Below are 17,504 nucleotides of genomic sequence, written 5' to 3'. Positions count from 1 at the left end.
TACTTCTTAATTCTGTTCATACATATATCTGTTAGTGGCTTACTGTCTAGGTGAAGGTGACCATTAATCTGCCTTTACCTATAGATGTATGATGGCCAGATGTGAATTTAATACAAATTTAATACTGATAAAAAGTAATAGTAGGAAAAACATGAGTATCAGTTTATTTTGATATGTGTTTAGTATTTTATTTGGATAGTTCCTAAAGTCTCCTGGTCAGGGAGCATCTGAGTTTAACACTAAAGCTAAAGCTCAGTCAGGCTTGTTGGATTTCTCTTTTGGATTGTCTGAGCGTGGCGGCTTTGAAACATTTCTGTCTCTTTTTAACACTTCAGTACATTTTTCACACTGGATTATGGATTTTTCAGTCTGCAGCCTTTTTCTCTCATGTTTTGTTTACCAAGAGATTCTTTAATAAACTTTATGGGCCCTATGTTACACACTGTGCAAGAAAAGCTGTGAAGCTCATTGCAGTCTTACACCCTGTGCAAGGAACGCTGTGATGCTCATTGCTATCTTACACCCTGTGCAAGGAAAGCTGTGATGCTCATTGCTATCTTACACCCTGTGTAAGGAAAGCTGTGATGCTCATTGCTATCTTACACCCTGTGCAAGGAACGCTGTGATGCTCATTGCTATTTTACACCCTGTGCAAGAAAAGCTGTGATTCTCATTGCTATTTTACACCCTGTGCAAGAAAAGCTGTGATTCTCATTGCTATCTTACACCCTGTGCAAGGAACGCTGTGATGCTCATTGCTATCTTACACCCTTTGCAAGAAAAGCTGTGAAGCTCATTGCTATCATACACACTGTGCAAGGGAAGCTGTGGAGCTCATTGCTATCTTACACCCTGTTCAAGGAAAGCTGTGATGCTCATTGCTATCTTACACCCTGTGCAAGGAAAGCTGTGATGCTCATTGCTATCTTACACCGTGTGCAAGAAAAGCTGTGAAGCTCATTGCTATCTTACACCCTGTGCAAGGAAAGCTGTGATGCTCATTGCTATCTTACACCCTGTGCAAGAAAAGCTGTGATGCTCATTGCTATTTTACACCCTGTGCAAAGAAAAGCTGTGATGCTCATTGCTATCTTACACCCTATACAAGGAAAGCTGTGAAGCTCATTGCTATCTTACACCCTGTGCAAGGAACGCTTTGAAGCCCATTGCTATCTTACTCCCTGTGCAAGGAAAGCTGTGATGATCATTACTATCTTACACCCTTTGCAAGAAAAGCTGTGAAGCTCATTGCTATCTTACACACTGTGCAAGGAAAGCTGTGAAGCTCATTGCTATCTTACACCCTGTGCAAGGAAAGCTGTGATGCTCATTGCTATCTTACACCCTGTGCAAGGAAAGCTGTGATGCTCATTGCTATCTTACACCCTGTGTAAGGAAAGCTGTGATGCTCATTGCTATCTTACACCCTGTGCAAGGAACGCTGTGATGCTCATTGCTATCTTACACCCTTTGCAAGAAAAGCTGTGAAGCTCATTGCTATCTTACACCCTGTGCAAGGGAAGCTGTGGAGCTCATTGCTATCTTACACCCTGTGCAAGGAAAGCTGTGATGCTCATTGCTATCTTACACCCTGTGCAAGGAAAGCTGTGATGCTCATTGCTATCTTACACCCTGTGCAAGAAAAGCTGTGAAGCTCATTGCTATCTTACACCCTGTGCAAGGAAAGCTGTGATGCTCATTGCTATCTTACACCCTGTGCAAGGAAAGCTGTGATGCTCATTGCTATTTTACACCCTGTGCAAAGAAAAGCTGTGATTCTCATTGCTATCTTACACCCTGTGCAAGGAAAGCTGTGATGATCATTGCTATCTTACACCCTATGCAAGGAATGCTGTGAAGCTCATTGCTATCTTACACACTGTGCAAGGGAAGCTGTGGAGCTCATTGCTATCTTACACCCTGTGCAAGGAAAGCTGTGATGCTCATTGCTATCTCATACCCTGTGCAAGGAAAGCTGTGATGCTCATTGCTATCTTACACCCTGTGCAAGGAAAGCTGTGATGATCATTGCTATCTTACACCCTATGCAAGGAATGCTGTGAAGCTCATTGCTATCTTACACCCTGTGCAAGAAAAGCTGTGAAGCTCATTGCTATCTTTCACCCTGTGCAAGGAACGCTGTGAAGCCCATTGCTATCTTACACACTGTGCAAGGAAAGCTGTGAAGCTCATTGCTACCTTACACCCTGTGCAAGGAAAGCTGTGATTCTCATTGCTATCTTACACCCTGTGCAAGGAAAGCTGTGAAGCTCATTGCTATCTTACACACTGTGCAAGGGAAGCTGTGGAGCTCATTGCTATCTTACACCCTGTGCAAGGAAAGCTGTGATGCTCATTGCTATCTCACACCCTGTGCAAGGAAAGCTGTGATGCTCATTGCTATCTTACACCCTGTGCAAGGAAAGCTGTGATGATCATTGCTATCTTACACCCTGTGCAAGGAACGCTGTGAAGCCCATTGCTATCTTACACACTGTGCAAGGAAAGCTGTGAAGCTCATTGCTACCTTACACCCTGTGCAAGGAAAGCTGTGATTCTCATTGCTATCTTACACCCTGTGCAAGGAAAGCTGTAATGCTAATTGCTAACTTACACCCTGTGAAAGGAACGCTGTGATGCTCGTTGCTATCTTACACCCCGCCAACAGTCTATTATTACGCCTTCCACCTACATCATTTAAATAGCAACAGTGCTTCTAAAAACACTGGTTGAAAACAACTTAGACAAACATCAACAGTCAGATGTTTATTGCTATCTTGGCAATGCAGCAGTGACACAAACCCATACCACCTGCCTTTCGGCAGCTAGGCAAACCTTTACATCAACAATAAACAGAATGAACAAGTGTGAACAAAAGTGTGATCAATTTCCTCTGCTGAGAAGTGTTGGACACGCACATGTATCTGCGCTGTTAAAATAGCAATCCGCCAAAGTCAAAGTACACCTTTATGTCAGGTTTCGCCCAAAACACACCCATGATTAATTAAGATAATTAGAACATGGTGCACAAGCTGTACTTTTCCCGTCGTTAAGATAGCAAAGATACACTGACACACCTTAAGTCAAGCTGTACAGTGCACGGGTGATGGCTCATAAGTATTACATGTACTACAGCATGCAAAATGTGTTGCCAGGTATGCAGACTCTGTTGATTAAAAATAATGTTATCGAGTTACTTTATTTACTATATCTCTGTCTATGTATATGTTTTTATGTGTGTGTTTGTTTGTTAGGTCTGATCATTGATGCTTTTGGTGAGCTCAGAGATCAGCAGGAGCAAGTAAAAGAAGACATGGAGGTGAGTACACACACACACCTGTTGGTTTTGCTATTCTTGTGAGGACCTTTGATTCACATAGTAAATAATTGCATCTAATATACCGCTCTGGAAAAAGATAAGATACCACTTTAAATTATGAATTTCCTTGATTTTACCAAACTAAAAATCCTCTGGAATATAATCAAGAGGAAGATGGATGATCACAAGCCATCAAACCAAACTGAACTGCTTGAATTTTTGGACCAGGAGTAAAGCAGCATAAAGTTATCCAAAAGCAGTGTGTAAGACTGGTGGAGAACATGCCAAGATGCATGAAAACTGTGATTTAAAACCAGGGTTATTCCACAAAATATTGATTTCTGAACTCCACCAAAATGTCCTCAAAAGCCGACTTATTATTTTATACCATTGTGCTTTTAAGGTCTTCACCATAGAACAAAAATTTGCACGCACGCATAGAGACGCACACATAGGGTGCCGATTGGTCCAGCAAACTAAATGGCTGCCACTATGATTGAGAGATTACTGGTATGAATCCTGGTCATGCAGCTTTTCATCAGCTGCCGGAGCCCTGGGAGAGCACAGTTGGTCTTGCTCTCTCTGGGTGGGTACAGTAGATGGCGCTCTTTCCCCTCATCACTCCTAGGGTGATGTGGATCAGCACAAGGCTGCGTCTGTGAGCTGATGTATCAGAACCGAGTCGCTGCACTGCTTTCCTCCGAGCGTTAGCGCTGTGATGCTACTCGGTAATGCTGCATCAGCAGCAGTTCAAAAAGAGGCGGAGTCTGACTTCACAGGTATCGGAGGAGGCATGTGCTGGTCTTCACCCTGCTGAGTATAAGCTGAATGGGTGGGACAATTGGCATGGCTAAATTGGGAGTTAGTTTGAAGAGCTCTGTCTTCAGGAGTTTATTAAAGATAGTGAGAGACGCTCCTGATCTGGTAGTAGAAGGTAGTTAGTTAGAGGTGTTAGGAGAGTAAGTGCTCTTTGAAGAGCTCTGTCTTTAGGAGATTTTTTTTAAAGGTAAAAATGGACGCTCCTGCACTGATATCACGTAAATATCTGATGTCACGTCTTGTGAACCTCCTCAGTACAGTATTAGAAGCTCTACATCACCTGTGCTGTAATTATTTATCGGCCATGGAGTCGCGGTGACCTGTGTTTAATGGGCTCCGGCTGCTCGGGCGAGAGTTACAGCGGTAGATGTGTCTCTGATAAAGAGCTTCACTAAGACTGCGTTATTTCCCCGAGTGGCGGCTCTGCTGTTACGCTAATGGAACGAGCCTGTTCTCGCTCTAATGACTGTGATTACCAGCTGTGTCGGTGACATCACTGCACTGAAATTCTGCATTTTCCGTTACTATGATGGCAACCTGTTTCCAGACATGACTCGAGCTGGAGATGTTTATTTGGAGAGGCGTAGAAAATGTCCTTTTTTTAGTTTAGCAGCTCGGACCTGTTTTATAGCAGTAATAATAATTGATAACACAGTATAAAACAGGTAGTTTATTAGCTGTACTTTTTCTTCATGTCTACAGTATCTAACATACAGGGTTCATACGATCATGAAAAACCTGGAAAAAAGTTATGGAAATTAAAAATAGCAATTTTTAGGCCTGGATAAGTTCTGGAAATTGTAAATTTTAGTTAAAATAGTGTATGAACCCTGAACATAAGTGAGTACACACCTTATATTTGTGTAGATATGTTATTACACCTTTTTTTTTTTTTGGTTTTGACCTTTCCTCCTCCAATTTAATTAATAAAAATACCCAGAAGGTTTTACCAAAGTCATGGAAATGTGCTCTATTTCAGTTTATCGATGGAGGAAATCTATTTTGAGCTACAAGTACATAAACTTATTATTTCAGTAATTTAGCCTCTACACACATTTTATTAATAACGATTGTGTGTTAGCATTTTATCTGATTCATTTTAGACCTACTATAATCAATTTTAATTATAGTTTTAGTTGATTTTTTTTTCATTAAGCCTTTTTACATTAAGTATTTTAGACTCTATGGCTAGCTTTGTGGTTCTGGAGTAACTGCTGCATGACCGGAATTAAATACTAAACCTGCAGAGAAGCGCTGCTGAACTGAGAGCCACTGTCTCTTATTATCTGCCACAGACGACACTGCTCAACATCACCAGACTAATAAGAGTTTTCACCTGTTTAAATGCTTTAATGATCCTCTAAGAAGAAGCATAATAATCCAAAATGCGATCTGACCGGAGTTCACTGTTGTTATGCAGAATCCAGTCCGGGGTCATTTCCAGCCGCTGTGCTGTGACGTCAGTTAAGCATTAGCCAATAGTTAGCATTTTTGTCATTACGACTAAATGTACACAGAATAAAACATACAGGGTTCTGAACAATTTTATTTACCACAGAATGTGACAGAGGCAAGTTTTTGAAAAAAACAATCAAATTCCCCGTTCACATAAACCGCTTAGACACGGAACCCCAAATAGCAAATATGGGCATAAACAACATGGTGCCGACGACAAAATGACGACACGACTTCAGTGTAGCACAAACCAAACTAGCTGCTTATCTGGATTTGGGGTGAAAACACTGCCCACAGAACACTGGAAGATTCTGTCTGTCTGTCTCTCTGTCTATTTATCTGTCTGTCTGTCTTTCTGTCTGTCTATCTCTCTATCTATCTATCTATCTGTATGTCTGTCTGTCTTTCTGTGTGTCTATCTATCTGTCTGTCTGTCTATCTGTCTGTCTGTCTGTCTATCTATCTATCTATCTATCTATCTATCTATCTATCTATCATAAATATGGCCTTAAAGTATGAATTAAAGCAAGTGTGACAAAGAACAAGGTCTGTTTTCCAGTTTCTGCACTCGTTCTTCCTTCAGTGCATCTAAATTCTTTATTTCATGCTGAAGGTTGCTGCCGGTGTGTGTGTGTGTGTGTGTGTGTGCTCTAGACGTCTCAGGTTTTGAAATGCTAATGGTGTTTTGTAGTGCAGACCTTCAGTAATCCTTTTCTAACCACCTGCCTTCAAACGTTCCAACCTGCTGTTCTTCTGTTTCTCCTGCAGACCAAGTGCTTCATCTGCGGGATCGGAAACGACTACTTCGACACGGTTCCTCACGGCTTCGAGACACACACCTTACAGGAGCACAACTTGGCCAACTATCTGTGAGTGCTTATTCACACCAGCACTATTTGGTCTGGTTAACTCTTTGAACTCTAGGCTGTTTTGGTGTGTTTTTTCTCCGTTTTTGTTTTCAGTTCCTCTTTCAAGTCTTATAACACAGTAATTATATCAGACAGACACATGTCCTGATCTCTTTTACTCCAGAAGACATACAGCTGCTCAAAAATATAATCATTTAAAATGTAAAAGGAAGCAGAATTGTTATATTTTCCTGGAACTTAAGTGTGGTTTGGTTAAGCAGGTGTAAGTACTGTGTAACAGTAATCGCACTGGGGTTCGGATTAAAAAAAAAAAAAAAAACGGACAGGGACGAGCTAGAGGAGGGGATCTCGGTCCTGTCCCAAACGAACTCTGTAGCGGTTCTCTTGTGCTGAGAACATGATCCAAACTCGATCCAACTCAGCTATTAAATATAGTCCATTTATTTGAGCTAAACTGCTGATCAAAAAATAAGCCAAAAATACCTGTTGTCTTGGTTGGAGTCAGAATTTGGTAGTAGGAATGTGCCAAAGTAATATAGGCAACATTTTTGAATGTTGTATCGCAAAAAGATACTGAAATATGGTCACACTCATTCTCATTTCCCAATAAATAATATCAAATATCTAATATAATAATATAAATAATAAGACCGTTTATACTGGATTAGATTATATCTGTCCACTAGCATTTATTTTACTTGAATCCTGGATATATGGAGTGCATTATAGTTAACATTATATGTTGGATCATTTTCTTACTTACTGTTACAATCTGGTGAAAATCTTATTTAAAGAACCACTAAACCTTAAACCATATCTTTTCTGTTAACAGCTAAAATATCTTCATTTCAAGTAATGAAACATACCAATCATGCTTAAAATTGTTCCTTTAAAAAACGCTTTTACTGTGGTACTGTACAGCTCCTCTCAGGTTCAGCTGTGCTCTGCCTTCTGCCCCGCCTCTAAACCCATACATCACCCTGTGCATTTTATTTATTTATTTTTTTTTATAGCATTTTTCCAATTTGAACTGAGAGTGGAGTCAGCTAAAATTAGGGGGTTTTGTGCCCCTTTTAAAGGTGTGCCATATCATATTGTACTTAGTAATATTGCTAAATAAAAAAAAATAAATATTCATTTAGTTGCAGTAGTGTATTCTTACATTTTTATCATATCGCCAAAAATATCATTATTGTAAATATACCCTGTAATATCTGGCTGTGTCACACACCCTTATTCAAGGTAACTTGCTTAATATGCACTTATGAACTTTCTACAAACCAATCAGTGTTGAGTATAGGGAGACTCACTGAAGCATCAAAACTATGAATGAACACATGTGGAGTTTTATGTACTTAACAAAAAAAGGTAAAATAACAAAAAAAAAAACGTTTTATATTCTAGTTTCTTTAAAATAGCCACCCTTTGCTCTGATTACTGCTTTGCACACTCTTGGCATCATTCTCTCAATGAGCTTCAAGAGGTGGCCACCTGAAATGAAAAGTTTTCCAACTTTGGTCTTGAAGGAAGGAAGGAGTTCCCAGAGGTGTTTATTAGCACTTGTTGCCCCTTTGCCTTCTTCACCCTGTGGTCCAGCTCACCCCAAACCATCTGGATTGGGTTCAGGTCCGGTGACTGTGGAGGGCAGGTCATTTTTTGTTAAGTACATAAAACTCCACATGTTCATTCATAGTTTTGATGCTTCAGTGAGAATCTACAATGTGAATAGTCATGAAAATAAAGAAAAAGCATTGAAAAAGAGAAGGTGTGTCCACCAACTTTTCAGACTGTGTGAGCGGGGAGTAAGGGGAAATTGAAGTGATGAATGTGGTGAAATGGATCACCTTATGCAGCTGGGAACTTCGGGTTACTTCAGGTGACACGCTGTGTGAATCAACAGTGTGTGTGTGTGTGTGTGTCTAGGCAGTGCAGAATATTAATATAACACTTCACCAAATGGCTCTACAGTGAGAGTGATGACACTCAGCGTGTCGTTCTGAAGTAATAAGTCAGTGTAAAGTCTCTCTAAAGAGTCGGGAGGAGTGTGTTAATAGCCTCCGCCCCTCCCGTGAGTCCCGAGCTTGTCATAACCAAACACACATATACACGTTTTAACACACACACACACACACAGACACACACACACAGAGACAGGTATACACACTCCAGAGTCAGGGAAATGGGCTCGGGGACTCCTCTCAATGAAACAGTTGATGTTTTATTTTTCTCATTTCGTCTTTATCTCTATCAGGAGAATATAAAGAGGATATAAAGCTGGCAGAGTTTACTGAATATTCAGATATACTGAGTCTGTTCTAATGAAGAATTTAAGATGGAATTTGCTGTGGAGTTTATTAGAAGAAAAACAAAAAAAAAGCAAACACAAGACTAATCAAAAACTAATCAAACAGATTTAGTATTAATTTCTATGGTAAAGATAGTGGTCTTTTTTTAACCCCTTAAAATGTCTTGTATACAGGCTACATGTGTAGGTGATACAAAACCCTTTTTTCTGCAGAAAACTTTAAGGGGTTTGAAATCTCCTACAGGACACTTAGAGAAGCTGCCTGTTTTCTCTTTACTGCACTTAATAATTCCAGATCAGTAACAGAAATCAACCCAAATTCTGCAGGTTTGAAACATACCTGCAGAAAGGTTTGGAGAACATGCATTTTTGATTTGTATTCAGAAAAAAATACGATTTAAAATGTAAATTTCAGGAAATAGACATTTTAATGATTTTATAAATTGCAGATTTACTTACATTTCTAAATAATTTCTATTACAAATACAATTAGAATTTGTAGTAACATTTATTATCAAACTTTTTTATGTAATGCTTGAATATAAATCTTCAAGTATTAGGTGTGTAATATCAGGTAGAGTATTGCCAAAAATTATTGCCTGAAAAAAAAAAAACTTTTTTCTCTTCATTAGAATTCTTTCTTTATTCTTTTTTTTTATCCCATTTTGTCCCCAATTTACATGACCAATTACCCAACCCACTCATTAGGACTCCCCCTATCACTAGTGATGCTCCAACACCAGGAGGGTGAAGACTAGCACACACCTCCTCCGATACATGTGAAGGAAAGCGCAGCGACTCGGTTCTGATACATCAGCTCACAGACGCAGCCTTGTGCTGATCCACATCACCCTAGGAGTGATGAAAGGAAAGAGCATCATCTACTGTACCCACCCAGAGAGAGCAAGACCAGTTGTGCTTTCTCAGAGCTCCAGCTGCTAAAGGAAAGCTGCATGACCGGGATCTTCCGAACATAGTGGCGGTGCTTTAGACCACTGGACCACTAGGAGTCTTTATTCTTTTAATGAAAAAAAAAACCTTTTTTGAAAGTTCTAAATTAAAATTGAGGGCACAAACCTTTAGGTATGTTAATGTTAATAGCTTTAAACACAGCTCTGGGAGAGAGCACTTAAAATGATGAGTTTCTTTGATTTTACCAAATTGAAAACCTCTGGAATATAATCAAGAGGAAGATGGATGATCACAAACCATCAAACCACCAAACTGAACTACATGAATTTTTGCACCCGGAGTAAAGCAGCATAAAGTTATCCAAAAGCAGTGTGTAAGACTGGTGGAGGAGAACATGATGCCAAGATGCATGAAAACTGTGATTAAAAAGAAACAGGGTTATTCCACCAAATATTGATTTCTGAACTCTTAAAACTCTTTTTGAATATGAACTTGTTTTCTTTGCATTATTTGAGGTCTGAAAGCTCTGCATCTTTTTTGTTATTTCAGCCATTTCTCATTTTCTGCAAATAAATGCTCTAAATGAGAATATTTTTATTTGGAATTTGGGAGAAATGTTGTCTGTAGTTTATAGAATAAAACAACAATGTTCATCTACCATTCATGATATATATTAATCGATTAGATTAGATTTCCATAGAGTATAGTGTGACACTAAAACAGAGACAAAATATGATGACATCTATTGACATGAATTACTCATTTAAATTCTCATAATATGATCAAATAATACGTTGAAAATGTATTTTCTCATTAGCGTTATGTTTCTAAAAGACAGTACTTTAATATTCTGCCTTTTCTGCTTTGTTCCTGATCTTATCATGGTTTACAAATTATCGATATCGATTTTTGCTTAGCTGCAGTACAGCATGTACCTGAGTAGTTTTGAGCAAAAACAAAGCAGAATGATTCCTGTTAGAAAAAGATTAGAAGGTAATATTTCATTTTACAGGTCAGTGGAATGACAGAATGCAGTGGTTCTGACTGAAATGCTAATAAAGACTGTTTTTCTTTTCTTCTGCAGGTTTTTTGTGATGTATCTCATTAATAAGGATGAAACGGAGCACACAGGCCAGGTAACCTCCCAGTTCATCTACTGACAATCAAACAGCCATCACTTTCACTCATTTTTTTTATAGTTAGTTATCATCACATAATTTAAAAATACCATATATTCTTTGCACTATAAGGCACACCTAAAAATCCTTTAATTTCCCCCCCAAAAAATGTTGGTGCTCCTTATGTATAAATTCTACGAGTCAGGTGTTAAGGAGCAGTAAAGCCACTCCGCTGAAGTGATAGTGAAGCGATATATAGGAGTTTCAGTTTAGTTCTCTAGAGTCTGAAATAGTATTAGCATTAGCCGCTAACTGTAGTCTGCATGTTTACCATGTTAAAACAAGCTATGTGGGACAAAACACTAGCAAATATCACCCCGGCTTACTGGAACACTTAGGGTTTCTCAGTGTAGAGCTGTTGTGCGGCATTAGCCGCTAACCGTAGCTAGCGCTAGCGGTTAACTGCTAATGCTAATGCTGCTGCACCCAGCCTTAGTGTAAATCTGGAAATCTAAGCTTATTGTAAATAAACGGAAGTGCTTTACTTATCCAAATAAACGGTTTTCAGGAGAGAAATCTGTGTAGATTACCATCTAGTGCTCATTTTACTTTAAAAGATGTTTTTATAAGAATTGCAGTTTTGTTCACTTAAATTAGCTATGCTTTGCCGTGAGACCTGCTAAATTAGAAGGAAAACATGGCATCACCCCTGTTCTTTACTAGTGTCGCATAAAATGCGCCTTATAATCCAGTGCACCTTCTGTATGAAAATAGACCAGAAAATAGACGTTTATTGATCGTGCACCTTATAATCCAGTGCGCCTTATAGAGAGAAAAATATGATACAGTACAAGATAGAAAACAATGAAATTAAAAGAAAGATTATTCAAATATGCCATCATCTGAGAGCTAAAACACAGCACTAAAGTATTAATGTTTAACATACTGGAGCAGCATTAGCATTAGCCGCTAGCCACGTTAGGCGTTAGCTTTTTTGTCAGAGGCAAGTATAATTATATATTGGGCTGTAGTCTGCATGTTTACCATGTTAAAACAAGCTGTGGGACAAAATGCTAGCTAGCAGTGTAGAACTGTTGGGGGGCATTAGCCGATAACCAGGGCTAGCACGAGCGGTTAGCTGCTGATGCTAATGCTGCTGCACCCAGCCTTAGTGGTAATCTGGAAATCTAAGCTTACTGTAAATAATCGGAAGCGCTTTACTCACCCAAATAAACAGTTTTCAGGAGAAAAATCTGTGTAGATTAACATCCAGAAAATAGACGTTTATTGAACGTGCGCATTATAATCTGGTGCACCTTATAGTGTGATAGAAAACAGTGAGATTAAAAGAGAGATTATCCAGAAATGCCATCATTTGAGAGCTAAAACAGCACTAAAGTATTATTATTTTACATACGAATCAATAGAACCCTTACCTAATTAAAGCGTAACCATAAAAATTACAAGTGTGTGCCTACGTTTGACAGGCAACTTTATTAGAAACCCAAATTTAGTTACTAAATAATGAATTAATATGATTATATCAGACTGTGGTGCTGATCACTGCTGATGCTCTGTGTCCTGCAGGAGTCCTACGTCTGGAAAATGTACCAGGAACGCTGCTGGGAATTCTTCCCGGCCGGAGACTGCTTCCGCAAACAATACGAGGACCAGCTCAACTAACACAGCCTGTACACACACACATATATACACACACATATATATATATATACACACATATATGCACACACATACATACATATACACACCCATGCAGAGACTCCGCCCCCTCGGACTGCGTTTCTCCGTGACGGCTGCGGGAGGAGGAGGGGCCAGGAATGCTTTTGAGATTCTGTACATACTGCTCCACCCTCCACCTGTACCCAGAATACACTGGGGCAGCGGTTAAGCACGAGAGAGAGAGAGAGAGTGCAAGAGCGAATGATTGCGCGAGAGAAAGAGAGCGAGAGAGCGTGAAAGAGAGAGAGAGAGAGAGACGTTTGAGTCTTTAACGCTTCTCCATTCTCTTCATTCGCTTTGTTACATTCACTAAAACACATAAGCAAAAAAGAGAAAGAGCGAGAGAGAACAAGAAGGAGGAAGAGAGGACGCAGAACGAGGGATGAGAGATGAAGAGGAGGAGAAAGAAGAAGAAGAAGAAGAAGAAGAGGAAGCATGCACAGCTTTCTCATCTCAAACAGAATAGATAAATGGAGGATGGAGAATGAACGTGTGAATGAAAGACTCTTCTTTTAATGTGTGAACGAATGTGATCGTCGCATTCATTCTCGACCTGTGTGTGTGTGTGTGTTCGTCAGGATGGGGTGATATATAAATGGATGGATGGATGGATGGATAGATAGATAGATAAACAAACAGATGGATGGATGGATGAACAGATGCAAAAAAAGAAAGGCTAAAAAGGAAGGCAGGCACCCTGATAATCTGATAATGGGCAAAAGAAGGGATACAGTGCCTTACCGAGCAAAGGGTGAAGCTATATATGCAAGGGAGGATAAAAGAGAGATAGAAAGAGATAGATAGAAATATAGAGTAGAAGAGAAAGAAAAAGACAGATAGGCAGATAAAGATTCATGAGGGCTACAATGGTGTACAGACCTATTATTAGGGTGGGTATATGTTTTAAGAATGTGTAAATGTTTGTGAGTGTGTATGGAGCCTCTTTTCCACTGCAGGGTCCAATGGTTTAACGTGTGGAATGGTTCAGGTTTCTTTTTTCATTTGTTGTGTCTCTAAATCAGAACCAGAATCTGTATAATGTCTAAATTTCTGTCATTCTGGTGTAAAAACGAATTGCAACATGAAAAACTATGAGTTTTCATGCCAAATATTGACCTCATTCAACTTTGCCAGCATGGTAATGGTGAACAGGCTTATTCAACATCGCTACCACAGTGTTAGCATCGACCAGCATTAGCACTACAGCTGCAGGCATCGGCTACCAGCCTCATCTGCCATGGAGTTAGCATGCCGATGACCAGGCCTGTATGCTAGCAATGCAACTGGGCTCATCCAACATTACTACCACAGTGTTAGCATCAACTAGCATTGGTACTATAGCTGCAAGCATCGGCTACGAGCCTTATCTGCCATCACTATTGTAAAACATGCAGTTAGCACGCCGATGATCAAGCTTTGCTACAATGACGGTAGCATGCCGTGACCAGGCCCGTAAATATCACTACTATGATAATAAAACAGCCTAGTTAGCCAATAGGAAGGTCCCTCAGTTCACTGGGCTTATCTAACATTGCTATTAACCTGATGTTCGTATGTGGGCACAGAATACCAGCCTGTGTCTGTATTAAAAAATTGAGAAAATTGCGCCTCCATGATCAGAAACCTTCAGCCCTGCAGTGGAAAAGCGGCCAATAAGAGAGAGGGGGAGGAGTTTCTGAGAGTCTATAAGTGCTACAAAATAAAGAGATACAAAGTTGTGAGGCTGAGGTGAGTTAGGGTGAGGTGCATTAGGATAAGAAATGGTGTGGTTGGGTGAGATTTGGTTGGGTGAGGTGTAGTTTGGTAAGGATTGGTTGAATGAGTTATAGTTCGGTGAGGTGTAGTTTGGTGAGGATTGGTTGGGTAAGGATTGGTTGGGTGAGGATTGGATGGGTAAGGTTTGGTTGGGTGAGGATTGGTTGGGTGAGGATTGGTTGAATGAGGTATAGTTTGGTAAGATGTAGTTTGGTAAGAACTGGTTGGGTGAGGTGTAGTTGGGTGAGGATTGGTTGGGTAAGGTTTGGTTGGGTAAGGATTGGTTGGGTGAGGATTAGTTGGGTAAGGTTTGGTTGGGTGAGGATTGGTTGAGTAAGGTTTGGTTGGGTAAGGATTGGTTGGGTAAGGTTTGGTTGAATGAGGTACAGTTCGGTGAGATGTAGTTTGGTAAGAATTGGTTGGGTGAGGATTAGTTGGGTGAGGTTTGGTTGGGTGAGGTGTAGTTGGATGAGGATTGGTTGGATGAGGTGTGGTTGGATGAGGATTGGTTGGATGAGGTGTGGTTGTGTAAGATGTGTTTGAGAGTTTTTTGTACCCCTCAGGACATCTGTTGGGTTTTTCATATCAGCAACACCTCACCTCGTCCTGTTTGTTTGTTTGTTTGTTTGTTTGTTTGTTTGTTTTTCTTTATTTTGGTAATGCATTTATGCAACAGCAGAGTTAACTGTTTATATCCAAGTTCTAGAAAAAAAAAACTTATCCCTGGAAAAAAAAGGAAAAAAAAAGACTTTTTTGCATGTTTATTATGCAAGTTTAAGAAAACTTTAAAGACGCGTTGCCTACGTCACACCGAAACGAGTTTTATAGGTTTAAGATCATTTAAGGTATCTCTTATGCTATCCAAGTGTTGTGGGCTTTCTTGTATATTACGAACCCCAGTTCTCGTCATCAGCCAAGAATACATCCTATTGGTCCAGGAGTCTGTCCAGGCCTTCGCCCACGCCTCCCTCCAGACACTGTAGAAAACGTACTGCATCTCCGTCTAAGCGGAAGTCTGACCCACGCCGAAGCAATATCCATTCAGGGAAGCCGTCGGACTGGACTTTGGAGCTCGGAAAATCTCGCTTCAAAAAAACGTACAAGGACCAATCGACCGAACTCATCTGAACGAAAGACCTGACATCACATCCCGACATCCTGAGCTTTGAAGCGCCTGATACCACGACCTGAGCACTGGATACGTGTATCATAAGCAAAGTATTACGGTATTACTGCATTACTGAATTACGGTAGAATATCGCTTATTATTATTATAACGTCCCATGCTTAAACTGAACATTGCACTACTGTTTTATCTCTTTTTTTTTTTTTTTGGTTGTCGGTCGTCCGTTTGTTCCATACCCTCGCCATTTTCGCGACGACGAATAAGCGCTTTCCATACTTGTCTCACACGGAATAATGTGAAAACCATTGCAATAACAACAACAACAACTTCGGCTCAAGCCAACCTATATGATATAAGTGGAATTTTACTCATGTAAAGAATTTTGATAACAACGATCATGGATTGAAAAGAAAAAAAAAAAAAAAAAAAATCATCGGAAAATAACCCGTCACGATTACGTGTGCTGTTCAGAGTTGTGAATACATAACTTATGTGTTAAACCTGTAAAGGAAACTCAAAGACAACAATGGACTTGCATGATTTTGAAAAATAAATTGCTTATTTATTGAAGGTTGTAGACGGGGAGTCTTCTTGGAGTGTTCCAGATGTAATTATATGTGATTCTATGCTATGCATGTACAGTACACACTTTCACAATGCACAAGTGCAAAATGTCAGTCTGAATGGAAAAATTACATGGGCTTGACTTTTGTTCACCATTGTAACTTTTTTTTTTTTAGATTCTTCAGAGACATACAAATACAAGTACAAGTTTATTCATATGCAAAAGTGTTGGTATCATATTATGTAGACCAGGGGTGTCCTTTCCTTTTTTGGAGCGGCCCGCGAGCTATTTTAGAAATAAAATGAAAGTTGGCCCGCTGTTAAGCAGGTTTTTATAATGTAAGATTCAAAGTTTGAACGCTAGGTGTCAGAAACTGGCCAAAGAGTCTAAAAGCGGAGAGAGTGCGCATTTCTAGCACAGAAAAACGGGCCAAAGAGTCTAAAAGCGGAAAGGGTGCGCATTTCTAGCGCAGAAAAACAGGCCAAAGAGTCTAAAAGTGGAGAGGGTGTGCATTTCTAGCGCAGAAAAACGGGGCAAAAGAGTCTAAAAGCAGAGAGTGCGCATTTCTAGCAGAAAATCAGGGCAAAAGAGTCTAAAAGTGGTTAGGGTGTGTGCATTTCTAGCGCAGACAAATGGGTCAAAGAGTCTAAAACAGGCCAAAGAGTCTAAAAGCGGAGAGAGTGCGCATTTCTAGCGCAGAAAAACGGGCCAAAGAGTCTAAAAGCAGAGAATGCGCATTTCTAGCGCAGAAAAATGGGGCAAAAGAGTCTAAAAGTGGAAAGGGTGCGCATTTCTAGCGCAGAAAAACAGGCCAAAGAGTCTAAAAGTGGAGAGGGTGTGCATTTCTAGCACAGAAAAACGGGCCAAAGAGTCTAAAAGCAGAGAGTGCGCATTTCTAGCAGAAAATCAGGGCAAAAGAGTCTAAAAGTGGTTAGGGTGTGTGCATTTCTAGCGCAGACAAACGGGCCAAAGAGTCTAAAAGTGGAGAGAGTGTGCATTTTTAGCGCAGAAATACGGGCCAAAGAGTCTAAAAGTGGAGAGGGTGCGAATTTCTAGCGCAGAAAAACGGGCCAAAGAGTCTAAAAGCAGAGAATGCACATTTCTAGCGCAGAAAAATGGGGCAAAAGAGTCTAAAAGTGGAAAGGGTGCGCATTTCTAGCGCAGAAAAACAGGCCAAAGAGTCTAAAAGTGGAGAGGGTGTGCATTTCTAGCGCAGAAAAACGGGCCAAAGAGTCTAAAAGCAGAGAATGCGCATTTCTAGCGCAGAAAAACAGGGCAAAAGAGTCTAAAAGTTGACGTAATTAAGGAGTTTAATATTAAGAGACATCATAAAAATGAAACATAAATTTGAAAAATCTTAGTTTACACAACACTGTCAAAGATAAAGATAGTAAGTCATGTAAAATGATGTGTAAATGAAAGTAATCAGGAAAAAAGTATTATTTAAAGTGGTATATTTCATTATTTGTTTTATTACAGAGTGTGTGGCCCATGACTTCAAGTATATTTCTCCAAAACAAA

The 17,504-nt window shown here is 39.9% G+C and overlaps 1 protein-coding gene across 4 annotated transcripts in view; it reads left to right on the top strand.

The window, feature by feature from the left end:
* Positions 1–15,988, top strand: part of ryr2a (ryanodine receptor 2a (cardiac)) — a 348,664-nt gene extending 332,676 nt beyond the window's left edge. For all 4 annotated transcript variants that reach the window (XM_049464528.1, XM_049464527.1, XM_049464526.1 and 1 more), the window contains 4 exons: positions 3,255–3,319; positions 6,362–6,462; positions 10,764–10,815; positions 12,385–15,988. In XM_049464528.1, coding sequence (XP_049320485.1) covers positions 3,255–3,319; positions 6,362–6,462; positions 10,764–10,815; positions 12,385–12,480 — 314 coding nt within the window. In that variant the 3' untranslated portion in view covers positions 12,481–15,988. The remainder of the gene's footprint in view (positions 1–3,254; positions 3,320–6,361; positions 6,463–10,763; positions 10,816–12,384) is intronic.
* Positions 15,989–17,504: the final 1,516 nt, after the last annotated feature.

This window comes from Astyanax mexicanus, chromosome 15 (assembly GCF_023375975.1).
Source record: "Astyanax mexicanus isolate ESR-SI-001 chromosome 15, AstMex3_surface, whole genome shotgun sequence".
In the NCBI taxonomy this organism is placed as follows: domain Eukaryota; kingdom Metazoa; phylum Chordata; class Actinopteri; order Characiformes; family Acestrorhamphidae; genus Astyanax; species Astyanax mexicanus.
This window is presented reverse-complemented; position numbering and strand designations above follow the sequence as displayed.